General features: G+C 54.2%; 3 protein-coding genes across 8 annotated transcripts in view; all 3 read left to right on the top strand.

Moving 5' to 3' along the window:
- Positions 1-1,962, top strand: part of SYMPK (symplekin scaffold protein) — a 35,848-nt gene extending 33,886 nt beyond the window's left edge. For both annotated transcript variants that reach the window (XM_067720402.1, XM_067720403.1), the window contains exons 24-27: positions 497-673; positions 866-961; positions 1,212-1,547; positions 1,714-1,962. In XM_067720402.1, the coding sequence (XP_067576503.1) occupies positions 497-673; positions 866-961; positions 1,212-1,547; positions 1,714-1,851 (747 nt within the window). In that variant the 3' untranslated portion in view covers positions 1,852-1,962. The remainder of the gene's footprint in view (positions 1-496; positions 674-865; positions 962-1,211; positions 1,548-1,713) is intronic.
- Positions 1,963-2,092: 130 nt separating this feature from the next.
- On the top strand, positions 2,093-17,047 carry RSPH6A (radial spoke head 6 homolog A). 2 transcript variants are annotated; one of them, XM_067720406.1, is made up of 6 exons: positions 2,093-2,932; positions 5,369-5,603; positions 10,750-11,508; positions 12,853-12,994; positions 13,770-13,887; positions 16,678-17,047. In XM_067720406.1, the coding sequence occupies exons 1-6, from the start codon at positions 2,259-2,261 to the stop codon at positions 16,898-16,900; spliced, it is 2,151 nt and encodes a 716-aa protein (XP_067576507.1). In that variant the 5' UTR covers positions 2,093-2,258; the 3' UTR covers positions 16,901-17,047. The 2 variants fall into 2 exon arrangements, with proteins under 2 accessions (XP_067576507.1, XP_067576506.1); XM_067720405.1 differs by lacking the exon at positions 13,770-13,887 and having other exon boundaries at positions 2,096-2,932.
- Positions 17,048-18,991: 1,944 nt separating this feature from the next.
- Positions 18,992-26,077, top strand: DMWD (DM1 locus, WD repeat containing). Of its 4 annotated transcripts, XM_067719744.1 has the most exons (6): positions 18,992-19,533; positions 20,758-20,940; positions 23,021-24,289; positions 25,077-25,151; positions 25,272-25,335; positions 25,525-26,077. In XM_067719744.1, the coding sequence occupies exons 1-5, from the start codon at positions 19,090-19,092 to the stop codon at positions 25,296-25,298; spliced, it is 1,998 nt and encodes a 665-aa protein (XP_067575845.1). In that variant the 5' UTR covers positions 18,992-19,089; the 3' UTR covers positions 25,299-25,335; positions 25,525-26,077. The 4 variants fall into 4 exon arrangements, with proteins under 4 accessions (XP_067575845.1, XP_067575847.1, XP_067575844.1 ...); XM_067719746.1 differs by lacking the exon at positions 25,077-25,151; XM_067719743.1 differs by lacking the exon at positions 25,272-25,335 and having other exon boundaries at positions 18,993-19,533.
- The last annotated feature ends 46 nt before the right edge of the window (positions 26,078-26,123 follow it).

Raw genomic sequence — 26,123 nt, forward strand, 5'->3', positions numbered from 1 at the left:
GTTGGGTGGTAGAAGCAAGCAGAAGGCTTCAGGGGGTGCACATCCCAGGAGAGGTATGGCCGCCACTTGCCCCCCACCATTGTGCACCCAGCCAGGATGCATACTAGAGCTGAAAGATGGTTCCATTTTTCAGGAGAAGCTAGAAATTGTTTTTAGAAATACCATGATGAAACAAAAAACAAACCCCATGCACAAGCCTTCAGACTGAATTTAGGCCACAGGTTGCTACTTTGCAATATCTGATTTAGAGGTTAAGTGCAGATTCAGACAGACCTGGGTTCAGATGTTGGTTCTGCCCCTTGGTACCGTACCTGTGTGACCCTGGACAAGTCCCCGCATCTGGGCCTCGTAGGTTTCGCAGGGCTAATGTCGCCCTCTAGAGGCTGCTGTGAAAGAAATGAGGCGTTGCCATCTTGGCAAGGTCTTTCTGCCGGTTTCTCGAGTGGCTGGCTGCCTGCAGGCCCCTTGATGACTGCTTCCTCCCTGCCTGGCCCAGGTGTGGAAGTATCCCAAGGTGTGGGAGGGCTTCATCAAGTGCTGTCAACGCACCAAGCCCCAGAGCTTCCAGGTCATCCTGCAGCTCCCACCCCAGCAGCTGGGTGCCGTCTTTGACAAGTGCCCGGAGCTCCGGGAGCCCCTGCTGGCCCACGTCCGTTCCTTCACCCCCCACCAGGTACCCCAGGGTGTGGGGTGGGTGGCCCCATGGGTCCAGCCCTGGGGGACTGGGTGGGATGGGCAGAGGGGAGCCCTGCACTACCATGAAGGTCTGGGCCTCTGGAGGGTCAAGGACACCAAGGATCTGGGTGAGGTGGGGCGTCTCTGGGTCAGAGCTGTCCGCAGCGCCCCCATCCTGCTCTTCCCCTAGCAAGCACACATCCCCAACTCCATCATGACCATCCTGGAGGCCAGCGGCAAGCAAGAGCCAGAGACTAAGGAAGCACCTGCCGGGCCCCTGGAAGAGGTGAGGGCCTGCAGCCCCCTCCCCAGGCCAGAAAGGCCCCGTCCCCTCCTACCCACTCCAGCCATATCTCTGCCGAGCTTCTACTGAAAGGAACTGGGGATGGGGAGACAGCTGCCCCTTACTCCCTATACCCAGTCTGCTGTCTGCCTTAGGACGGTTTCTGTCTTCTTTCCCACCAACCTCTTGAGAGCAGCCTAGGTCCTACGTCTCACCTGTCCCTGAGCTTTTGTGTATCCCTCCCCACCCCCAGGATGACTTAGAGCCCCTGGCCCTGGCACCGCCCCCGGCCCCCCGCCCCCCTCAAGACCTCATCGGCCTGCGGCTGGCCCAGGAGAAGGCCTTAAAGCGGCAGCTGGAGGAGGAACAGAAGCTGAAGCCTGGGGGAGTGGGAGCCCCCTCCTCGTCCTCCTCGTCGTTGTCCTCTTCCTCGGCCCGGCCAGGCCCTCCCCAGCCGGAGGAAGCCATTGATTTCCGGGAGGAGGGGCCTGAGTGTGAGACCCCGGCCATCTTCATCAGCATGGATGATGACTCGGGGCTGACTGAAGCTGCACTGCTGGACTCTAGTCTTGAGGGACCCCTACCTAAGGTAGGGATGACCACCTCAGAGCAACAGAGGACGAGAAAGATCAGGGGCCTGGGGTTAAGTGTGTGCGCCGAGTGCCCAAGGCGGGGAGGGGGCAGAAAGGGTACGGCCTGAAGAAATATTGGAGGTGGGACCACGCTTTGACCGCTCCCCATTTTCCTGTCACCAGGAAGCTGCAGCGGGCGGATTGATTTCAAAGGAAGAGCGGAGCCCCCAGACCCTCACCCTTGCCGGAGAAGACACCGTGAAGACTCCCAGCCCCACTGCTGAGGAAGCCGGGGAACCCGAGACCAAGGGGAACAGCTGACGGGGCTTGGTGGGGAAGGGGAGTGGGACTGGGAGCTCAGGGAGGCCTGGGAGGGGCTTGACCGGCGGTGCTTTGCCTTTAAAAATTAAAAAGATCGCTGGTCTGGGGCAAGGGTGCAGTCTCTTCTTTGCCTCCGTGTCAGCTGTGGAACTGCAGAAGCTAGTGGGCGTGCCCTGGAGCTCCCTGGAAAACTGGAAGCCCTTCTGGCGTGCTCTTGCGCCTGCGCGGAAACCAGCTTCTTGGCCCCAGCGTCTCCGCGCGCCCTCCCCTAGTAACGGGCCGCCCCCTCCCTCCTTAGAAACCGGCACCGCTGGCCTAGCGGCTGCCGAACACACACAAGCCGGGCGACTGGTCTGGCCTGCCTATCTGCAAGCCTTCCTCCTAGAAGTCTGCGATCCCTTTGAACTATGGGAGACCTACCACCTGACCCTGAGCCCCCTCCTCAGCCGACCTCCAGCCTTAGGAATTTCCAGGTCTCTGAGCGGCGGCGCAGTCGGGAACACTCTAGGCCCCAGCTCACAGTCCCTGAAGAGGTGCAGCAGATACCGCTTGACGCTCAGATCCTGCGCGGCAGTCAGGAGATGGTGTCGAACCAGATCAGCCGGGGCTGGTCACAAGAGGCCAGTCTGACCCCAAATGAGAACTTTATTTTTCAGGCCGAGGAAGCCCAGCGGGGGGGCATTGAATACCCTTCCCTGAATACGGGCTTTCCCTCAGAGGTACAGCCCCAAACTTACTTGAGTGAAGGCAGGCTCCAGGCCAGTCACAACGCCAGCCTAATGCTGCAGCAGCTACAGCAGGGCGAAGGCAACCTACTCCAGCAACTGGAGTCTGCCTACCAGGAGCCCCGGGCTGACCTCTTGGGCCAGTACACCAGGTACCAGAGAGAAGACCTGCAGTTCAGCCAGGACACCCAGCATGGGCCCTACCTACGGGATGACCCTGCGCTCCAGTTCTCGCCCTCTGAGCCGGGCTTCATGCCCTTCAATATGGAGGTGACTGAGCCAGAACCTCGAGAGCTGGCCGTGCAGAACGCCAAGGCCTATCTGCTGCAGACCAGCGTCAATTGCGACCTCAGCCTGTGAGAAAGGGCCCCCCCACCGGAGTGGGTAGAGGGAGGGGCCCAGGCAGGGAGAAGCCCCAGGCAAGGCCCAGCCTCAGGCCTGGGGTCTCAGACGAGATTGCTCCTCATTGAGAACCAGCGACCACTCTGGGGGCCTCTAACTCAGCCTAGGAGTCGGGGAATAAATACTAACAATAGCTAGCATTTACTTACCAGACACTGTGCCGGTACTTCACACAGAAACATCTGGTTCTCATGGCTGAGATTAGTACATCTTCTGTTCCTATTTTACAGGAGAGGAAACAGACACAGAGGAATTAGGTCCCATATCCAAAGTAACACAGCTAAGATGTGGCAGAGCCAGGATTTCAACACAAGTGATTTGGCTCCTGAGGCCCTTTTATCCACTAAAATTACCTGCCTGAGGAAGGCACTTGCCAAGGCCACTTAGCTGCAGTCATAATACACCTCTCAGCCCCCTATCACATCCTCATGAAGCTGACACTCTAGTGGGAGAGCAGACAATAAATAAGGTATAAGGTGATGATAAGAGCTAAGGTGAGCAATAAGGCAGAGTAAGGGGGATAGGGAGGGGATATTAAATAGTGTGAGGTCCGGGAAGGCCTCTCTGAGGAAGTGACACTTGATCAGGGACCTGAAGGAGGTAAGGGAGAGCATCTTGCAGGTAATTGAAGGGAGAGTCATCCAGATACAGAACACAGTGAGCTTCAAGGCTTTGAAGCTTGCCGTGTTTGAGGAACAGCAAGGAGGCTGGTGTGACTGGAACCAAGGGAGGAAGAGAGGAAGTGAGAGAAGAGTTTGAAGTAACAGGTCTTGCTAAAAGCACAAAGCTGACTCCCATTCCTCCTATGCGCCGAGCCTGCTGTGGCTCACCAGTGCCCTCAGGAGAAGGTTCAGGCTCCTCATAACAGCCTTCAAGGCCCAATATGATTCAGCCCCTTCTCCCTCCCCAAACTTCATCTTTAGTCAGCTCCTACCTCAGATCCTAGAATCTAGTCAAAATTAACCTCCAGCTCTTCCCCAATAGTACCGAGCCCTCAGGAGCTTCAAGGTCCCTTATTGTAAAGCCCTGGCCAAAGTCTCACTCCCCTTTACCCTTCCCAACTCAATGATGGCCCTCCACCACACCCAGGACTGCTGCCAAAGGGTTTGCACACTGAAGAGGGCTAGACATACATGTTTTGAAATCAGGCCAACCTGGTTTTAAATCCTGGCTGTGTTACCACTGTGTGACCTCATGACCTCAACTTTTCTAAGTCTCAGTTTCCTCATCTGGAGAGTGGAGATCGTAATTGTTCCCCAGATGTACGATTGTGGTGAGAATTCAACGTTGCTCTCAAGTGCCCAGCACAGTGCCTGACTCAGGTGATTGGAAGCCATGATGACACTGTTATCACTCCGGCCTCCTTTCCTGCCACAACCCCTCTTCCTCACTCTACTCCAGACCTCCTCAGTGTTCCTCCAACATGCCAGGCACACCCTCAGCTCAGGGCCTTTGCACTCCATTCTCAACCATATCATCTGCAAACCATGACAGTTTTGCTTCTTCCTTTCTAATTCTTTTACCTTTTTCATGTCGGATTGCATTGGCTGGGACCTGCAGTGCAGTATTATATAGACGTGGTGAAAGAAGGCATCTTCATTTCCAATCTCATAGGAGAAATATTCAGTCTTTTACCATTACGTTTGGTGTGTGCTGCAGGTTACTTGTGGCTCCCCTTTATAAGATTATAAAATATTACATTCTATTCCTAGTTTGCTAGGTTTTTAAAAATTATGAATGGCTGTTGAATGTTATCAGTTTCTCTGCATCTATTGAGGTGATCTTACATATCTCCTTTAACATGTTAATATGCTGAATTATTTTTTCCTGTTTTTCTAATATCAGTTCAGTCTTGCATCCCTGTTCTCAACCAAATTTAATCATGGTGTGTCATCCTTTTGAGAATGCTGGATGTCACTTGCTAATATTTTGCTTAGGATTTCAGCATCTATATTTCTAAATGAGAATGACATGGAATTTCCTTTCTCCTAGTTTCCTTGTGTTTTGGTATCAAGATTATGTTAGACTCATAAAATGTCTCAGGGCCTATGCACATGCTGTTCCCTCTGACTGAAATACTCTTCCTTCCAATATTCGCATGGTATGCCCCCTCCCTGGCCTCCCTATTTAAAATTGTAAACCATCTCCTATCCCTGGCATTCCCAGTCCCCATTCCCTGCTTTATTTGTCTCCGTATAAATTACCACCCCCAACACACTATATATTTTGCACATTCGGTTAATATGTCTCCATCACCAGACCATCAGCTCCACCAGGGCAGGGACCTTTTCTCTTCCCTGTGTCCCCAGAGCCAGGCACAGGGCCAGAAACACAGCAGCAAGCTCAGTAAGCTGAGTCCCCCACCTCCCATTCCCCTCTCCCGGAGGCAGGTATGAGCACCTGGTGAACCTACTGACCAAGATCCTGAACCAGCGGCCCGAGGACCCCTTGTTCCTCCTGGAGTCGCTGAACCGCACCACTCAGTGGGAGTGGTTCCACCCCAAGTTGGACACGCTTCAGGACGACCCGGAGTTGCAGACCACCTATGAGATGGCCGAGAGGCAGAAGGTGCTGTTCAGCCGGAGCGGCGGCAGCGAGGCCGAACAGGAGATGGAGGAGGAGGCAGTGAGTGAACCGGTGGGGAAGAGCGGTGGTGGCCCGGGTTTAGGCACAGCTCCTGCTAATGCCTGGAGGGGAGGGAGCGCACAGCACCACCCAGAAACACACGCGATTTCAGTCCAGAGTGTGGGTTGGGGACCAGGTCACAGAGGTCCTTGAACGCCAGGCTAAGGGGCTTGGGCTTTCTCCTGAGACCACTGGGGCGCCATGGGAGGGTTTGAAGCAGAGGAAAGGTTGGACAGCTCTGCTTTGTAGAAAGCTGACTCCAGCGCCACATGGAGGTGGAGGCTGATTTCTCCTACCATCCCTTACTCCTTTCTGCAAATAACTGCTCTGTGGATGTTTTCTGTGAAACCCACTGACTCCTGGAGTCTCTCAACACTGAATTTGCCTCCTATCCCCGGGACTCAGTTTCCTCTTTTGCAAGTTGAGACCCGCTGAGAACTCTTCCACCCATGATTGATGAACATTCTACTATCCTCAGAATATTTAATTCCACGATTCTGTTTCCAGCATTGGACGACGGCTTAAAATTTGGCTGAAATGTTCTTTCACTCGTTTAAGAAACATTTGTTGAGAACTCTGTTTATCGTAATTCTGACACCTCCTAGCCTCCCCCCCGCCAACCCCGGCTAAGAGCTTTAGGAGCATGGGCTCGTTTCCTCCCTGAAACAACCTTGTAAGGCAAGTGGAGGAAGGACTTAGAGGACTCGAAACTAGAAAAGACAGGACTAGGAAGGCAGGACTATGTCCTCCAAAGCCCGGGCTATCACCTCTGCCATCTCTGCTGATGCTGTTGGTCTGTGCTCACGTTTTATGCTTCTGAAATTCTAGGATTCTGGCGACAGTGGGGTGGGATAGTGAGAGAACTGGAAACGACAATCTGACCAAGGAATGAGCCCTTCCTTGGGTGAGCAGAGCGCAGGTCGGAATCCAAGTCTTAGACATGAGGAACAGTCTTACCTGAGAATATGGTTTTAAATTTCAGATCAGCAGTCTCTCCTTGGGAGGCCGCACCCCCTTAGAACTGCACCCTTCCTCTCCCACACCTCCAGGTCGCACCCCTATCTAACGCAAGTCCCTGTCGGCCCCGCCTCCTTAGAACGCTGTGCCTCTAGAGGCTCCACTTGCTTAGAATTCCACAGCCCGTGAGGCTCCGCCCCCTTAAAATTCAATCCTGAGAGAGGCTCCGCCCTCTTCGAACGCTTGGTCCCTAGAGGTCCCATCCCCTTAGAACTTGGAGCTGGAGGTTTTTTGGTTTTGGTTTTGGTTTCGGGGTTTTGGGGGGGTTTTTTTTTGAGCTGGAGTTTTTAATATGAGGAGGTCTGTAGAAGGGCAAAATTGTGGGCGTTTGTGGCCTGTGCATGTTTCTAGGAAGAGACTCAAATCCATGATTCAGCATTTTGTATTTGTTTTTCTGTCTGAGGGGAGGAAGGGCTCTCATTTCTCTCATTTTCTGTTTCTTCCAAATGCAAAGAATTTCTGTTTCTTCCATGATCCCCAACAGCATTTATGGAAAAATCCATCCTTTCTCCTGCTTTGAAAATGCCACCTCTACCATTTATTTACACCGGCACGGACTCCAGTCTGTTTCTGGAGTCTCTGTTTTGTGCCTTGCTCTGTAGATGGCTTTCTGCTCTGGGACTCTCCTGCTTGTTGTGTACAACCGCTGCATAGCAGGTTTGGCTGTTTGGTAGCATAAGACTCGCCATCACAGCACCTCTGTTTTGAAAAGTTCCTGACTATCCTCACATTTATAGTTTTGTTTTGTTTTGTTTTGTTTTGTTTGCGGTACGTGGGCCTCTCACTGTTGTGGCCTCTCCCGTTGCGGAGCACAGGCTCCAGACGCGCAGGCTCAGCGGCCATGGCTCACGGGCCCAGCCGCTCCGCGGCACGTGGGATCCTCCCGGGCCGGGGCATAAACCCGTGTCCCCTGCATCGGCAGGCAGACTCTCAACCACTGCGCCACCAGGGAAGCCCACATTTATAGTTTTAAACTAACTTTAGTGTTATTCTTGTACTTGTTTGGCAACACAGATCACTTTAAGACAGGAAATAGTTGTCGTAGAAATGAAGACAAGTGGCTTAGACGAGATAGTTTTTCTCACACCTAATAGGTGCAAGCCGTCTAGAGCTGGTAAGTTGGCTCCGCAGTGAAGGGGCACTGAGGGTTTTCTTCCCTCATCCCTCCCTTCCACTCCACCCAAACCAAGAAAGCCGTTTTCAGCATCATAGAAGCCTGGTTAGAAATCCTATTTCTGGGGAATTCCCTGGCAGTTCAGTGGTTAAGACTCCATTTCCACTGCAGGGGGCTCAGGTTAGATCCCTGGTCAGGGAACTAAGATCCCACATGCCGTGCGGCATGACCAAAACATAAGAAAAATAAATTCTCTCCCTTCCTTCCTCCCTTCCTTCCTTCCTTCCTTCCTTCCTTCCTTCCTTCCTTCCTTCCTTCCTTCCTTTCTTTTTTTTGGCTGAGCCATGTGGCTTGCGGGATTGTGGGATATTAGTTCCCCAATCAGGGATTGAACCCAGGCCACAGCAGTGGAAGCGCTGAGTCCTAACCACTGGACTACCAGAGAATTCCCTCCCCCTTTATTTTTTTAAACAAGGGGAGCAAGGGAATTCCCTGGCGGTCCAGTGGTCAGGACTCTGCCCTTTCACTGCTGAAGGTACAGGTTCAATCCCTGCTTGGGGAACTAAGATCCCGCAAGCCATGCAGTGTGGCCCTCCAAATAAATAAATACATACATACATACATGCATACATCAGGAGAGCAAAAGTTTCCCAGGAGCACCTCAGAAAACCTCTGCTTGCATCTTATTGGCCAGATTGGGTCACATAACTATCCCTTGACTGCAAGGGGCTCTGGGAAAGTGACTGGAGAAGGCAAGCAGTGGAGAAGGGGGTTGAGGACGGTGCCGTGTGCCGTCAAACCCAAGGGCAGGAATGTAGCTGGGCCCCAGGCCAAGCTGGTATTCAGGGATCTCAGTGCCCATATCTCACCTCTGCTCCTCTCTCTCCCCTACCTCCTCACACGGCAGCATACAGCTGCCCCACAGTTCCTGAATTTTTTTTTTTTTAATTCATCTACTTGCCACTAGGAAATCTTTTCTCCCAGATCATAGATAGGATCTTCCTGGAAACTGGGAGAAAGAAAGAGGAAGGAAGATTCTGACCATAGTTAATAGAGGAATTAAGGAGTAGGGACTAAGAATATGACCTCTGGAGGCAGACCAACCCGGGTTTAAACCCAGCCATCCCAAAGAAGTAATTTCTAGGCAGGGAGACTCCAGATGTACTTTCTCTCCACCCAGTTACAAATTGCAGAGGTAGAGAAGGAGAGCCTGATCTGCCACTTTGGAGCATTAGTCCTCACTTGCTCCAATCACCAGTGGCCAGAAGGCTGGGTGATATCACTTAATCACGGTTGGTGAGGCCACTCCATTGCCAAGTGGGTGGAAGACACTATCAGAAAGAGGGTGATGGCCATTGGCTCATGGGCCAGGCACACACCCCAAAGAGAGTTTTCCATGCTCATTCCCTTATCTTCCCTGCTGGCAGCACAGTGAGTCTTGGGATTAAGTTTTGACCCTGTCCCTGAGTTGCTGGTGTCAATATCAATTAGGCAGACAAGCTTTATTTATTTATTTGGTTGCATGGGGTCTTAGTTGTGGCAGGCAGGCTTCTTAATTGCAGCTCCAGGAATCCTTAGTTGCGGCTCGCCGGCTCCTTTAATTGTGGCATGTGGGCTCCTTAGTTGTGGCATGTGAACCCTTGGTCGTGGCATGCATGTGGGATCTAGTTCCCTGACCAGGGATCAAACCCGGGCCCCCTGCATTGGGAGCACGGAGTCTTATCCACTGTGCCACCAGGAAAGACCCCTAGGCAGACAAGCTTTTGCACTGCGTTTAAGATTGAGGGCAGGGAATTCTCTGGTGGTCCAGTGGTTAGGACTTCACACTTCCACTGCACGGGGCGTGGGTTCAATCCCTGGTCGGGGACCTAAAATCCCACAAGCTGGACTGCATGACAAAAAGGAAAAAAAAAAGATTGAGGGCAACTGCCAGAATCCCTTTCAAAATAACAATTCTCCTCCTGTAGAGCATTAGTCAGGGCGTGCCGTTTCAAGCTGAGATAACAAACAGCCTGGGCTTCCCTGGTGGCGCAGTTGTTAAGAATCCGCCTGCCAATGCAGGGGACACGGGTTTGAACCCTTGTCTGGGAAGATCCCACATCCCGCAAAGCAACTAAGCCCGTGTGCCACAGCTACTGAGCCTGCGCTCTAGAGCCCGCGAGCCACAACTACTGAAGCCCATGATCTGCAACAAGAGAAGCCACTGCAATGAGAAGCCCAGGCACCACAAGGAAAAGTAGCCCCCACTCGCTGCAACCAGAGAAAAGCCCGCATGCAGCAACGAAGACCCAATGCAGCCAAAAAATAAAATAGAATAAATAAACATTAAAAAAACCCAAACAAACAGCCACACAATCTCAGTGACTTAACACCACACAGTTTATTTCTCACTCACACTACCTGCCCATCCAGGCTTGGCAAGGGGGCTTGGCTTATCAGACCCTTGAGCTGGAGGGTGATGGAAGTGCCACTGTAACACAGGCTTCCACAGTTGCAGAGCAGGAAAAAGAAGGCAGAGCACAACCCACGTTGCTTCTTACAGCTCCTGCCTGGGTATGACCCGTGTCCCTTTCACTGCCATTTCAAGTGGTCAGAACAAGTGACATGGCCACTCCTGAATGCAGTGGGGTGGGGGTGGGAACATACAATCCTCCTGTGGACAGGAGCTTCAGGCATTTGTGAACAACGAAGCAGTCTGGCAGACATAGGAAGAGGATGCAGTAATTGTTCCTTTTAATACTGTGTTGTTCACAGATGGAGCTTGTAAGAAAATGGGAATGCAGTGTATACCTTTAGGAAAAACCTCAGGATGCTTGTCCCCAAATCTTTTACATCAACTGTACAATTTAGGCATCATCGTTCCTTGGCACACTTATCCCTACATCTCAGTGGCCAGAAACGGTGGCACGAGCAACTGGGTTACAGAGTCGTTTCACTCTGTAGACTCTAGAAAAGTCAGGCTGGGGAGCAGGGCTTCAGCCTGGTTCCCTCTGCCTTCCGCCCCGCCCTCTGCAGGCTGGGACTGCCGTGCCCAACATCATGGAGAAAGCCTTCTACCTCGAACAGGCCGGCGTGGGCCTAAGCTCAGACGAGAGCTTCCGCATCTTCATGGCCCTGAAGCAGCTAGTGGGGCAGCAGCCCATCCAAACCTGCCGCTTCTGGGGCAAGATCCTGGGGCTCAGTCGCAACTACCTGGTGGCTGAGGTGGAATTCCGGGAGGGCGAGGAGGAGGTGGAGGAGACGATGGAGGGCGGCGAGGTCATGGAGGAGCACGCCGAGGAGGAGAGCGACGAGGGCGACGAGGGCGAGGAGAAGGCCGCCGACGTCATCCCCAAGCCCACGTGGAAGCCGCCGCCCGTCGTCCCCAAGGAAGAGAGCCGAAATGGCGCCAACAAGTACCTGTATTTCGTGTGCAACGAGCCGGGCCAGCTGTGGGTGAGGCTGCCCCACGTCACGCCGATCCAGATCGTGCAGGCCCGCAAGATCAAGAAGTTCTTCACTGGCTTCCTGGACGCGCCGGTCATCAGCTACCCGCCCTTCCCGGGCAACGAGGCCAACTACCTGAGGGCCCAGATCGCCCGCATCTCGGCCGCCACACAGATCAGCCCCCTCGGCTTCTACCAGTTCAGCGAGGAGGAGGGCGACGAGGAGGAGGAGGGCGGTGCCAGGCGCGACTCTTACGAGGAGAACCCCGACTTTGAGGGCATCCCAGTCCTCGAGTTGGTGGACTCCATGGCCAACTGGGTGCATCATACGCAGCACATCCTGCCACAGGTGAGGGCCAGACTCCAGCCTCCCCGCGGGTCGTAGCACCAGGTGTGACTCCAAAATAAGACAGCAAGCACCTGCTCGGCAGCTAGGCCTCGTGCTCAGTAATATTCATTCATCCATTCCTTCGTTCATTCAACAGATACTGGTTGACAGTCCCCTGTCAGAAACCTTTGGGGCCAGATGCACCTTGGAATTCTGAATTTTTCAGATTTTAAAAAGGTGACAGGAATTCCCCCGGTGGTCCAGTGGTTAGGACTCAGTGCTTTCACTTCCGGAGGGGAGTGCCCGGGTTTGATCCCTGGTTGGGGAACTGAGATCCCACAAGACTCCTGGTGCGGCCAAAAAAATAGTACTTAGAAAAATAAAAGTACTTTAAAAAAATAAAATAAAGGTGACACACACTAAAAAAGTGACACAGTGCACATACTACGTATTACGCAACATCTCAAGCAGGGGCTGGGGCTGCAGCCCGTATTCAAAGGCATCATTATTTCTGCAGCAAAACTGAAGAGCTTCTGATCACTCAGGTCAGGGTTTCTGCCAAATGACTTATGGAAAAACTTCTGGTTTTCAAAGCTTTTCAGATTTCAGAATTGTGGTTAAGAGATGGTGGACCTGCATTTATTGAATGCCTAGTGTGTCTGAACTTCACATACATTTATTTATTCACTCAAGGCAGCACCTGCTGTGTGCTAGGAACTTTTTATTCATTCATTTATTCAATAAACATTGATTGACTCCACAATGTTTTATTGAATCCAAATAACTGCTTCTGAGATGGGTACAATGGTCATTTGCATTTCATAGTTGCTGAAACGGAAGTCTGCTACATGCTCTGCACTTAGGTTCACTCATTCATTCAACAAACATTTATTGCTCTTCAGTACCTCCTGCAACCCAGCAACAATCCAATGAGAGAGGCACCCATGACACCCCCATTTCACAGATGAGCAAACAGAAGATCATTTGGGCTGCCAAATGTCAACTCCACAAGGGCAGACATTGGGGGTGGTCTCTTTTCTCAAGGACACATATCTAGCACTGAGAGCAGTGCCTGTATATGGTAGGTGCTCCTTAAATATACAGTAAATGAATGGATGAAAGGATGCACAAATGGAGGCCACAGAACCTGAGAGAGGCAGGAGTCCCCATCTCACTGCTGCAGCTCTCAGCCCATTCTCCCCCTCACCTCCTACCTGTGCGACTAACCTTGTCCTTCTACCCACTTCTGGGTCCCTGAGAACAGGACCCATCCCCAGTATCCTTGCCTGGTCCTTCACCTCCTCCCAGAGTACAGGCCGGACTCTGTGCCCTGGGGGTAGCACCTGACCTCCTCCCCACCTCCAGGGCCGCTGCACTTGGGTGAACCCTTTGCAGAAGACGGAGGAGGAGGAGCTGGGGGAGGAGGAAGAGAAAGCAGATGAGGGGATAGACGAGGCGGGGCAGGAGGTCGGGCCCCCGCTGCTGACGCCACTCTCAGAAGATGCAGGTAACAGCCCCCACTTCACACACAGCTCTGGTGGAGACTGGGAGAAAGGGAGGGGCAGCGAGACTGGTGGCGGGGGGCACCTCTGTGAGCTTTGGTTGTGTTCTCATCTATAAAATGGGCATCCCATGGGGTTATAGGAATGTGTCCATCATGTGAACCTTGTCTGGCACGTGGCAATGGTCCAGATGGTGACATATGGTCTTTCGAGTCCCATATGGGTTTGGGGAGGGGGAGAGATAGCTAGGGAGGCCTCCCCAGAGGAGGCAGGACTTGAGCTGGATTTTGGAAGACTGGACAAGAATTTCCTGAGGTGGGGATCTCAGGCATCTGAAGGAAGAAAGGAGAGGCTGAGAGTGGGCGAGTGAACAGAGTCTGGGTGTGGACCCCGATTTCCATGAGCCTGGAGCCTGTGCCCTGTCCTCTGATCCCTGGTCCAAACTGATGGCCAACCTTGAAGGAGAATCACAGTAGCTCCCCTGTCGGGGCCTCAGGGCTCACTGCCACCCTACAAAGGAGGTGAGATAAGTGCCTCCTTTCCCGGGTGCGGTCACTGAGGCTCAGACAGGAGTAGTGGCTTCCTAGGGCCACACGGTGAGAGAGTGGTCAGAGCCCGGGTTACATTGAAACCAATGCTGTTGGCCCCACAGGCCCTTCCTTGTCCTCCCTCTTTGCTCCCTCTCTTCCTCCTCTCTACCTTCCCTCCAGGGGGCTGTGCAGGGCAGCGGGAGCTGCAGCCTAGCCTCTGACCTACCTGGTGCTCTCTGCTCCCCCACAGAAATCATGCACATGTCACCCTGGACCGCCCGCCTGTCCTGCAGCCTCAGTCCACAGTACTCCGTGGCTGTCGTGCGCTCCAATCTCTGGCCAGGGGCCTATGCTTACGCCAGTGGCAAGTAGGTCTTCTCCTAGTGCCTCCCAGCAGAGGGCGCCGCTACAACGTCATCAGAGCCAGGCCGGGTGGGGCAACTCACCAGGGTGGGCAGAGATTGGGACAGCTCCCTTCAGGAAGCCCCCAGGGGCTAACCTCCTCACTCAGCTCCCAGGGGTCCCACTAGGGCTAAAATGAGAAATCCCATACCAAGTGTGTGAGCCCCTGGGATGAAACAATGGAAGGTCAGGAAGGGGAAGGGACTAACTCAGGGATCACACTGCCTGTGCAGTATTCAAACGTGGATACCTTGGCCCCTTGGCCCAGGCTTTCCTGCTGTTTGAGGCATGGAGCCAGACAGGACTCAGATGTCCCCTTTGGGGTGGCCTTGATGGGCAGAGTCTCATCTCTGGGGAAGCTAACTCCTTCCCTGGGCCTCCTCCACAGTTCTTCCAATCTGAAGGATCTTTTCTCTAAGGGCACAGATCTTCCCCACCAGGATCCCCCACCAGCTGTTCCCAAAAGATTGGCAGGTGGAAGTCACTCCCACATCCTCCCACCTCGGCTACACACTCGAGACAAGTCCCTCAGCCTCTCACCAGGCACCATCCCAGCTTTTCTGCTCAGCCACTAGAGAGCGTAGCCTGCAGCCACAGGGCATGCACTTACCGGCTCTGTCCAGCAGATGGCATGACGGTTTTTCATAGCTTTTCCTTCTCCGTATCAGTGAACAGCCTGCACTGTATTCGATACTATGCTTCACAGTCAAGGTGGGAGTTTACATCATCTTGATAATTTAACCACATTCTTGACAATGTCTTTTTCGCCTCCAGAAGCATGGAAGAGGTATGCTTGCTTTTGCCAGAGCCCTTCTTCTGGCCACACCCTAACTTGCCAGCATCCCTCTGAAAGCAAAGGATCCAAACTTGGAGCTCCACTCACCCACCCATCCTCCAACCCCCACTTACCCAACCACCCATCCACCCTCCCATCCACCACGCAACCATGCATCCATCTCGCCACTTTTCTTCCTTATAAAAGACTCTTGAATGTCACCGTTTACCAGCTGTACGCTGGGCCCCAAGTACTTTGTTGAAAAAGCAGATACGGATCCTACTCTGGGAGCAGGCAGAGGAAGCATAGGTGTTAGATGTGCATCGAGCCTCACCCTCCCTCACCCCCTTACCCCCCTGAAATATCCTGTTACATACTAAGAGAAGTACCACTAGGGAGAGTGGAGGGACCAATGACAGCTCATACCTGACATGTCTTGAGGGGATCAAGGAAGGATTCAAGGCTGAGAAAAGCAGCCTTGATCGGAAATCTTTGGGGGAAAAAAAGAAGTAACTAGGGGAAAAGCAGGCAGAAGGACATTCTAGACCAGAGCTTCCCAAACTGTGAATGGGTAGGACTCACCAGGGGCTCTGGTTAAAGCTCAGGTTCTGATCGCCTGGGTCTGGGTTGGAGCACAAGACTCTGCCTCCCTAGCAAGCACAACCTCCTGGGTGAGGCTGCTGGTTCCTGGACCCAGGAACCGGGGCTGGCACAGGTCAGGGGCTTCCAAGGAAGCAGTGTATTTGAAGGCTCCGAGGAAGACCCGGAGGAAAATGATTCTCGAGGGAAGAGCAAGGCTATGAAAATAAGGTCAAATCCAAAGTGCTCCCCGTGGCAAACTCTCTGCTTCTCTCCCTGTCTCTTAGTCCGCTCCCTTTCCCCCCATCTACTCCTCTTTCCTCCTCCCATTAAAATTCTGGGGAGAGGTGAATTGGTGGGCCTGGGATGCAACCAATTATGCTCTTGTTTACTGTCAGTCTCCTCTCTCTAGAATGTAGGCCCCACAGCAGGGATTCTTGTCTAATTTGTTCACTGCTAGGTTCCCATATCTAGACCAGTGCTGGTCAATATAAACAAAAATGTAATAATGTATTTAACCCCAAATATCCTAAACATTCTCATTACAACATGAAATCAATAATGTAAAAATTATTAACGAGCTAGTTTACACTCTTTTTTTCATACGAAATCTTCAGAATCTGGGGTGAAGTTTACACTCACAGTACATCTCAATTCGGGTACTAAATTTTCATCAGAAATACTTGACCTGAAAAAAAAAAAAAGAAATACTTGACCTGTATTCAGATTTCACAACACTTACAGTTGAAAAAGTAGATTCGTGTACCCAGGTTGTCCCAGACATACTTAGATGTCTTCCAATAAATGAAGTATCAGTTTTATTGTTTAAATTTAAGTGAATTAAAATTAAATAAAATCCTCTCCAACAACAGTAGAACACACATTCTTTTCAAGTGTGTATAGAACATTCTCCAGGATAGACCAAATGCTAAGGCATAAAACAAGTCTTAATAAATTTAAAAGGATTGATCATATAAAATTTCTTCTCTTACCACACTGGAATGAAATTAGAAATCAGTGAAAGAAGGAAATGTGGGCAATTCACAGGTATGTAGAAATTAAACCACAGAGTCCTAAATAATCAATGGGTCAAAGAAGAATCCACAAGTGAAATTTGAAAATTAAATAAAATTAGAAATTCAGTTCTTCAGTCTCACCACATTTCAGGTGCCCAACAGCTACATGTGCTGTTAGACAGTGCAGCTCTAGACAAGACCTGGCACTTAGTAAGTGCTAAGTGAATCCTGAAAGAACCAATGAACGGAGAAACCTGGTGGGCACATTCCACTCTACCACACATAACTTTGCAGGCATGCCATGCCTAGGCTGGGTCCCACCTTTAACAAAAGTCCAGGCTGGGGTCTTTGAGGGAGGATTTCCCAGCATCTCTCTGCCCCTCCAGGAAGTTTGAGAACATCTACATCGGCTGGGGCCACAAGTACAGTCCTGAGAATTTCAACCCGTCCCTGCCAGCCCCCGTTCAGCAAGAGTACCCCAGCGGCCGGGAGATCGTGGAGATGAGCGACCCCACGGTGGAGGAGGAGCAGGCCCTGGCGGCCGCGGAGGAAGAGGAAGAGGAAGAGGAGGAAGAGGAGGAAGAGGAGGATGAGGGCCAGGATGACTGAGGCCCCATAGCCCCCTTCCTCAAGCAGGTAGATAGCAGGTTTTCCCTTATACACAGTTTTAGCTTGGTTTTTTTTCATTGTTGGTTTGCTTCCTGCCCCTAGAGGGCAGGGGTAGAAGAGGAAGGCAGCTGCTCTAAATAAAATTTCCTCAGGGCATTCCAGCTGAGTCACTCATTCATTTGTTCACCACGTTTGTTGACATGGCCTCCAAGTCAGGACAGTGGCACTTTGCTAGGAACACAGACATTGCCCGGCATAGTCTCTCCCATCTGTTCATTTATTCATTTATCGGGCCATCAAACAACGCTTGAAGTGCCCCGGGTCAACCCAGCCCTGTGCTGGGAACACAGCGTTGACCCAGTGGCCCCAGATCTGCTTTCCAGGGGCTCACACTCTACAGGAGAGACAGACACATTCCCTAGACAATGACAACCCAGATAGGGGAGCCCAGAGGACTGACAGAGCTCCTGAGGTGGCTCATAAATGGTCAAAAACAGAGTGGTAGGCCATACCAAGCAGAGGGAACAGGGCATTCAAAGACCCAAGGGCAAGAGAGAGTGTGTTGTGTTGGGGTAGATTCTCAAACCTCATTTTTGGGACATGGTGTGAGGAGTCAGTGGTGAGAAATGAGGCTGGAAAGAGAGGTTGGCAGGAACAGATTACCCAGGGCTGAACTTTGTCCTGAGAACCCTAGGGAGGCCACAGATGGGCTTTGAACAGGGCAGGGTCCTGATCATTATCATGCTTTAGAAAGACCTCTCTAGATGCCAAGTGGAGGGCAGATAGAGGGGTGAGACAGGAGTCTGGGAGAGCAGAGACAAGGCTCATACAGGGAGGGCCCAAGCAGGAGAGGAGGAGTTTAGACCAGGGCTGCACAGAGGAATGGACTGGAACAGAGGAATTCAGGTGACAGAATGCAAAAGACTTGGGGACTGGAATCAGGGAGTGAAGGGAAATAGCAGTAGTCTAGGGAGACACTGAGTTCTGCAGCCTGGTGACTGGAGGGGATGTCAGTGCCAGCCCTAAAATGAGGACACAGGAGAGGAGCAGGATTTGGAGTAAGATGTCAATTTTTTTTTTTTTTTTGCGTTACGCGGGCCTCTCACTGTTGTGGCCTCTCCCGCTGCGGAGCACAGGCTCTGGACGCACAGGCTCAGCGGCCATGGCTCACGGGCCCAGCTGCTCCCGGACCGGGGCACGAACCCGTGTCCCCTGCATTGGCAGATGGACTCTCAACCACTGCGCCACCAGGGAAGCCCAAGATGTTAATTTCATTGCAGGACTTGTTGAGTGTGAGATGCTTCTGGGACGTTCCAGTGAGAAATCTGGGAGGCAATTGAATAAGTGGGTCTAGGAAGATCTGTGATGGGGGCAGGGTGGTGTCAGAAGAAGTGAGGGGCACTGGCTATCAGGGGGCTGATGGGATCAGGAAGAGATTTCAGGTTACTAGTGGATTATTGGGACACTGGGGACATTGCAGTGATCAATAAAATTTTGGTGGGTGTCGGAGGACCGAGTGAGATTGTTGAAGATTGTGGAGTTATGGAGATACATAGGAGGTTGGTGGGAAATGTGGAGATGTTTGGTGTTAGTATTAATCAGTAGTGGGTTAGATGAAGTCCTTGGAGTTTTATGGAGGCAATGGAGATCAGTGGGATTTGCGGGATCATCTAGGGTGGGGAGGAATGGTTGGAGATGCTGTGGCCAGTCTGGGACTTTAAGATGTAAGTGGGAAACACCGGAGGGTGTATGTTGGGAGTCTTCGGGAGACTCCAGGGTCACCTGGAGTCATTTGTGACGTCATGGGAAGGACAAGGTTTGGATGAGGCCTTCTCTTGAGGGTACTCCCGTTGCTAGGCAAACGGTTCCCAGAGCGCCGTTGCTAGGGACCTGTGCTCTTTTGATGGCCACGCCCCTTTCCCTACGGGGCCCGCCCCCACAGCCAACCACGTCGGCCGCAGGCACGAAGGCCGCGCCCACCTTGTAGCCCCGCCTTCAGTCCAGAACCGTTACCGGAGCGACGGCTGGAGCTCGTCCCGCCTCCCTACCCTGTTGCCAATCGAAGAGGCGTTGCCCGGGCGACGACACCACCTCTTCCGGTGCGGATCCACGGCTTCCGGCAGGGGGCCCGGCGGCAGGCGGCTGTCCGGCACTAGCGGGGCCCTGGGCTGGGGTGGGGGTCGCCCAAGATGGCGGCGGGCGGCGCGGAGGGCGGCTCGGGCCCCGGCGCTGCAATGGGGGATTGTGCGGAGATCAAGTCGCAGTTCCGCACCCGCGAGGGCTTCTACAAGCTGCTCCCCGGCGACGGCGCCGCTCGCAGGTCGGGTCCGGCTTCCTCCCAGACCCCGGCGCCGCCCCAGCCGCCGCAGCAGCCCCTGCCCGGCCCTGCCTCCACCTCCGGCCCCGGTGCTGCGGGCGCCGCGCCGTCCCCTCCGCCCGCAGGCCCAGGGCCCGGGCCCGCGCTGCCTGCGGTGCGCCTCAGCCTCGTGCGCCTCGGGGAGCCCGACGGCGCCGGGGCCGGGGAGCCTCCCGCCACGCCCGCAGGGCTGGGCGCTGGGGGAGACCGCGTCTGCTTCAACTTGGGCCGCGAGCTCTATTTCTACCCGGGCTGCTGTCGCCGCGGGAGCCAACGGGTGAGCGGCCCGCATCGTGGGGCCCTGGGTGCTGGCTGAGAGGATGGGGATCCCTGAGGTGATTCACAAGTGACAGGAGAGTCCCTGAATGATAGGGGGCCCTGAGATAGGCATCCTACATGTGACGGACATCTTAAGGGGAGAGGATTGTTGGAGGTAATACAGGATTCTGAAAGGTGATGGGAGGCTCCCTGGGTGCTGGGAGGTGCTGGGAAACCTCGAGATCATGTGAGATCCCGAGGTTATGCGTGAGGGTCCTGGGATGGTGACTGTTCTGGAGGTGATGGGGAATCCGAGATGGTATGGGGAGCTCCCAGGCGCTGGCTGGCAGGCATTTTGCAGGTGATGGGAAATGCAGGCTCAGAAGTGATGGAGAGCCCAGGGGTATTGCTGTCTGGGGGTGTTGGGGGGACTTGGGGAGCCCAGAGGTGAGGAGGATTCTGGAAGTAATGGGGGCTTAGAGGTAATAGGGATCCTGAAGGTGAATGGGATCCTAGAGAAACTTGGGGTGCCGGAGGAAATGAGAATCTCAGAACTGATGGGAGGTCTGGAGATAATGAGATCCCAGAGGGAACATCCTCAGGTGTGATGGGTGTCTCTAAAGTGATGTCAGTCCCAGAGGACACGAGACCCTTGGAGTTTATGGTGGTCCCCAGAAGTGATGGGGATCCTGAGAGCCCAGAGGTGATGAAGGCACCTAAAATTTGGGGGACCATGAGGTTTAATGGGTCCCTGAACTGTGATGGGGATGCTGAGATTTAAGGACTCCAAAGTGGGGAGAATCCTGGGACATTGGACTTTAGAATTCTGGGGATTGGATGATCCTGAGTTTTGAGGGTCTTGGAATATAGTGGTGCTAAGACCCAGGGGAGTTGCTGAAATTACAGAAAGGAATTGGAGCTCAGGGACTACAGGGGCCCTGAAACTGACACTGTGGCCAAGGGTGTACCAGAAGTTGGGGGTGTCCAACTTTGGGGAGGACGCACTGTGGTCTCATGTGGTGGCAGGGGGCAAAGCTTCCTGCCTGGTTTTTTCCTCTGTTTGTGATTTGGGTGCTCCTTCCTGTCTGTGGTTGCCCCTTCCTTCCCCGCTCACCCATCCACCTACCCACTCCCCTCAGGGATTTAACCCTGCTTCCTCTTTGTGGTTTTCCCCCAACCTCAACACCCTCTTCCTTCCTCTCAGTGGTAGAAGCCATTAACTCGTTTTCTCCCACCACCCAAGTCCATTGACCTCAACAAGCCAATTGACAAGCGGATCTATAAGGGCACCCAGCCCACTTGCCACGACTTCAACCAGTTCACTGCTGCCACAGAGACCATCTCCCTGCTGGTGGGATTCTCAGCCGGTCAAGTGCAGTACCTGGATCTCATCAAGAAGGACACCAGCAAGCTATTCAATGAGGAGGTGATTGTGGGCCCCCAGGGCCCAGAACTGCTCCTGTTCCCACCCACCCATACACTGTTTGCCATGAGACTGCAGCTGCCTGGGAAGCAGTGTAGGCCTGAGGGTGCAGGATGAGGGAGAGATGGGGGATGGACTGATAGACATGGAGGTTGGGGTGACAGCAGCTGCTGTGATGATAGCTAATAATGACGGTTGCATCTCTTGTGCCCAGGCCCTATGCTGTGTTAGCCCTATGCTGAACACATTACTCCTGGAGTTTTCATCAACCAATGGGTTAGGATTGTGATACCCATTTTGCAGATTAGAGAACTGAAGCTACTCACTGGTTGGGATTTGTTTGAAGCCACAGCCCTTGCTTTTCAAATTCTGGGCCCTGTGGGCTTTGGATTCAAATCTTTGCTGCACCATCTACTCACTGTGTGGCTTTGGGAAGTGACTGTTCCTCCCTTAGCCTCAGTTTTTCTCCTCTGCAAAATGGGATTCCCATCCCTACCTCACGGGACTGTTGTAAAATCATACATGGAGGTTGCTCAGTCCTGGGTGGACCTGGCAGAAGGGGAAATGCCAGTGAAAGGCCTTATCTGTGTCCAGAACTACTCTCGTTCTCTATCTCTTTCTCTCTGTTCTGAGAAGGTGTTTCAAATGTACAGAGTGCATGAATGGCGGAGGGGAGTGAGTGGAACACGGAATGGACTAAAGTGGACTAGGTCATCCATTCACAAAATACTCATTGAGCATTCGTTCTTTGCCAGGCATCGTTCTAAGCACTGGGAATACTACATCTCGGTGAACAAAACAGAGGGCCCTGCCTTTGTGGAGCTTTTATCTAGCTGGAGGAGACAGATAGTTATCAAATAACTAAGTAGGCTGTGTGTCAGTGTCGTGGAGAAAAATCCAGCAGGGAAGGCGAATGGGGAGTGCTCGGTGAGGTTAGGAAAGGTCTCATGGAAGGTGACATGGAAATAAATTCCTAAAGGAGGCAAGACAAATTATTGGAGAAAAGGACATTCTGAGTAGAGGGAACAGAACAGCTAGGACAAATGCCAGAAGCAGGACAGCAAAAAGGCTGTGTGGCCAGAGCAGTGTTGAGGGGGAGGGTAGTAGATGAGCTCCGAGAAACAACTCGGAGGGGCCAGGAGAGGTAGGGTGTGGCAGGTCATGGAAAAGACCTTGGCCTTTAGAGCCTCTCGCCACTGGGGTTCATCTGAGCCAAGAACACAGAAACAATTTGATTTAATTTCTAAATTCTCCAGAGAATGGAGAATGGGAAGCAACTTGGGTATCTGGGAAAGAAGTTACTTTGTTACAGACGGTGGATGCCAAAGGGCTTTAGAGCTTGGTTCTCCCCGGAGTCCTGCTTGAGAAAGGCTGCCATGGTGTTCAGAATGGGAGAGACAGTGCCGGGTGCTGACTTAGGTTTTAATAGCATCTCTTTGGCAACTGTGCAGAGAAGAGACCCAGGTGGTGGAGACCGGTCAGTTAGGCCGTTGCAGGCCTGACGGCAGCTGAGACCAGGGTGGTTGGAGTTGGGGGTGGTGAGAAGAGATCGGGTTCTGGGCACATTTTGCAGATCAAGCCCACAGGATTTCTTGCAGGTTTGGAGGTGAGTTGTGAGGACAAAAAGGAGCAAAGATGCGTGGCTGCCAGGATGGGGTTGTCACTCAGGTGTCCTGGAACTACTTTCCAGGCACTTCCTGCGGGTACAGCTCCGTGCTCTGGGGCTAGAACAATGAGCCAAATAAACAAAGATACCTTCCTTGGGGGAGCTGATACTCCGTGACTCAATATCTTGCCTTAAGCATGACATGGTAAGGATGGCGGAGGGGGTTAGAGGAGACTTCTCTGGAAGGCAGCACTGCCCTTCTGCCGAAGGAGGGACATCGAGGCTCCACGGCGCTCCCCTCACACAGACCTTCTCCCCCTGCTTTCCCCTAACCTGGTGTCTGTCCGTTTCCCTCAGTCCCTCCTCTCCGAGGAGGCCCGGGCCACTTACGATGACCTTCTCCGGGGAAGCAGGCTGGGGAGGAGGTGGGCCACGGGAGGATGGCCCTCTCCCAACCCCCGCTCTCTCCCCTGGCAGCGGCTTATCGACAAGACCAAGGTGACATATCTGAAGTGGCTGCCTGAGTCAGAGAGCCTGTTCCTGGCATCCCACGCCAGCGGCCACCTGTACCTGTACAACGTCAGCCACCCATGCGCCTCGGCCCCACCGCAGTACAGCCTGCTGAAGCAGGGCGAGGGCTTCGCCGTCTACGCCGCCAAGAGCAAGGCGCCCCGCAACCCGCTGGCCAAGTGGGCGGTGGGCGAGGGGCCCCTCAACGAGTTCGCCTTCTCGCCCGACGGCCGGCACCTGGCCTGCGTCAGCCAGGACGGCTGCCTGCGCGTCTTCCACTTCGACTCCATGCTGCTGCGCGGGCTCATGAAGAGCTACTTCGGGGGCCTGCTCTGTGTGTGCTGGAGCCCCGACGGGCGCTACGTCGTGACGGGTGGTGAAGATGACCTGGTTACCGTGTGGTCCTTCACCGAGGGCCGCGTGGTGGCCCGAGGCCACGGCCACAAGTCCTGGGTCAACGCCGTGGCCTTCGACCCCTACACCACGAGGGCCGAGGAGGCGGCTGCTGCCGGTGGCGACGGGGAGCGGAGTGGCGGGGAGGAGGAGGAGCCGGAGGCCGCGGGCACGGGCTCGGGCGGGGGCGCCCCCCTCTCCCCGCTGCCCAAGGCCGGCTCCATCACCTACCGCTTCGGCTCGGCCGGCCAGGACACGCAGTTCTGCCTGTGGGACCTCACCGAAGACGTGCTCTACCCTCACCCTCCCCTGGCCCGCACCCGCACCCTCCCCGGCACGCCGGGCACCACGCCGCCTGCCACCGGCAGCTCGCGAGGTGGTGAGCCAGGCCCCGGGCCCCTGCCCCGCTCACTGTCCCGGTCCAATAGCCTCCCACACCCAGCGGGCAGCGGCAAGGCGGGCGGCCCGGGTGCGCCGGCAGAGCCGGGGACGCCCTTCAGCATCGGCCGCTTTGCCACGCTCACGCTGCAGGAGCGGCGGGACCGGGGGGCCGAGAAAGAGCACAAGCGCTACCACAGCCTGGGCAACATCAGCCGGGGCGGCAGTGGGGGCGGGGGCGGCGGGGACAAACTCAGCGGCCCCGCCCCCCGAAGCCGGCTGGACCCCGCCAAGGTGCTGGGCACCGCGCTGTGCCCGCGCATCCACGAGGTGCCGCTGCTCGAGCCGCTCGTGTGCAAGAAGATCGCCCAGGAGCGGCTCACGGTCCTCCTCTTCCTGGAGGACTGCATCATCACCGCCTGCCAGGAGGGCCTCATCTGCACCTGGGCCCGGCCGGGCAAGGTGGTGAGTCACCCCACACCAGCCCACCTGGGACCCAGGCAGAGGCGGGCATTGGCAGACAGGTTTGGTAGCATCACAGCCTCTAGCCGTGTGGGATGAGGGGAAGCCATGGAAATCTGTGTCCCGGAACAAGCCTTCTCAGATCTTAGAGTGACTTCTAGAACGCTTGGCAAGCAACGGTAAGCAGAGAGAGGGTCAGGCATAAGAGACATCTGGGAGTGGTGGAGAACATGGCCAGTTATCAGAAGGGCAGCCGGTGGGCCCAGCATGGCTAGGTCTTACGGAATGGTGAAATTTTATTAATACTGCAGTTTGAGCTCTATGGGCAAGGTTGAGCCTGTGCACCCAGCTTCCAGCCTGAGTGTCAGACTCTTGGGATCCGAGCCCACTGCTGGAGGCGTGGGCTGTGGGATCCCAGGCTCAGGGTCCAGTCCAGCACTTCTGCTCCGTGTGACCTCGAGCAAGTCACTGCCTCTTTATGACCTTTCTCACCTCTTAGGGCAGGGAAGCTTGAAGATGGGTAGGCCATGGGGTTCAGAAAGGTGCTAGTAAGGTGAAGTGTGGGCCTGGTGCCTTATAACTTGGGACCTGTGTTCTCAGATGTCTCCTAAGGGTTTGGGCTCTGGGGCCCAGGATGCCAGATCTGAGGGCTGTGCCTGGCTCCCTGGAAGAGCAGTTTTGGAATTGTAGGGTCCTGAATCCCTAGAACTTAAAGTACAGTCTCAGAGGCAGGGGCATTGGGATTTGGGGAATCTGGTAAGTCCTGAAAGAGATCCCTCTATCTCCCTAGTTCACAGACGAGGAGACCGAGACCCAGACAGGGGAAGGAAGTTGGCCCAGGTCACCCAGCAAGTCAGTGGTAGAGGTAGGACTGTCCCTAAGTTCTTCCCTCCCAGAATCTTAGGACCCGCTCCGCAGTCAGAAGGGGACCCCAGTTTCCCCCTCTCCTCCCTACCTCCACCCCTACCCCATCCTCTTTGCTCAGGATCACCTGAGGACTTTAATTGTATAAGAGTGCCACCTGCTGGGACAGGGAAGCTAGCTGAGATGTAAGTTCCTGAGCCTAGAGCAGCGGCCTGTCTGGGTGGTCTGGGGTGGATTGAAGGGCAAGGCCAGGGTGGCAGCAGCCTGGGGGACTCCAGGCTGGCTTCCCCCCTCCCCAACCCCCGCCCCGTGGGACTGGTGAGAGCCCCAGGCTGTCTCTAACCCCCTCCTGTCTCCGCTCTCATCTTCCCCAGGGCATCTCCTCCCAACCAGGCAACTCCCCGAGCGGCACAGTAGTGTGAAGCCATGGATGTCGGGGTCCCCCACCCCATGCCCCCAGCTCCTAGCATAACCGTCCCCGCTGACCTCATGGATCAACGTATTAACAAGACTAACCGTGACGGATGGACTGCTCCGGTCCCTCTCCCTCCTCAAATTTGGGGCAGAGGGTCCCTCAGACTGACCCAGACACTGGGGGGATGTAGTGGCCCGTGTGGCCTCAGCCTTGTCCCCACCCACTGCCAAGTACAATGACCCCTTCCTCTGAAACATCAGTGTTAGCCTCATCCCTGTCCCCAGCATGTGACTGGTCACTCCTGGGGGAGAAACTCCCCACCCACAAGAGCCCCAGCTCTGCAGTGCACCTCTCGGTCCTGTGTGCAGGGCAGGGGGTGGCCCACCCCTCCCCTGGCCCCCGCCCTGCCCTTGCTGTTACTTGTGCTTTTGAAGAATGTTAAATTATGGAAGCCCCTGGGGTCCTCGCTGTCCCCCAGGACCTCTTATTTATACTAAAGTTCCCTGTTTTCACAGCGTCTCTGTTCCCTTCCGCGGAGGTATGGAGGAAGTGTGTGGG

The sequence above is a fragment of the Pseudorca crassidens genome, chromosome 20 (assembly GCF_039906515.1).
Source record: "Pseudorca crassidens isolate mPseCra1 chromosome 20, mPseCra1.hap1, whole genome shotgun sequence".
NCBI lineage: Eukaryota > Metazoa > Chordata > Mammalia > Artiodactyla > Delphinidae > Pseudorca > Pseudorca crassidens.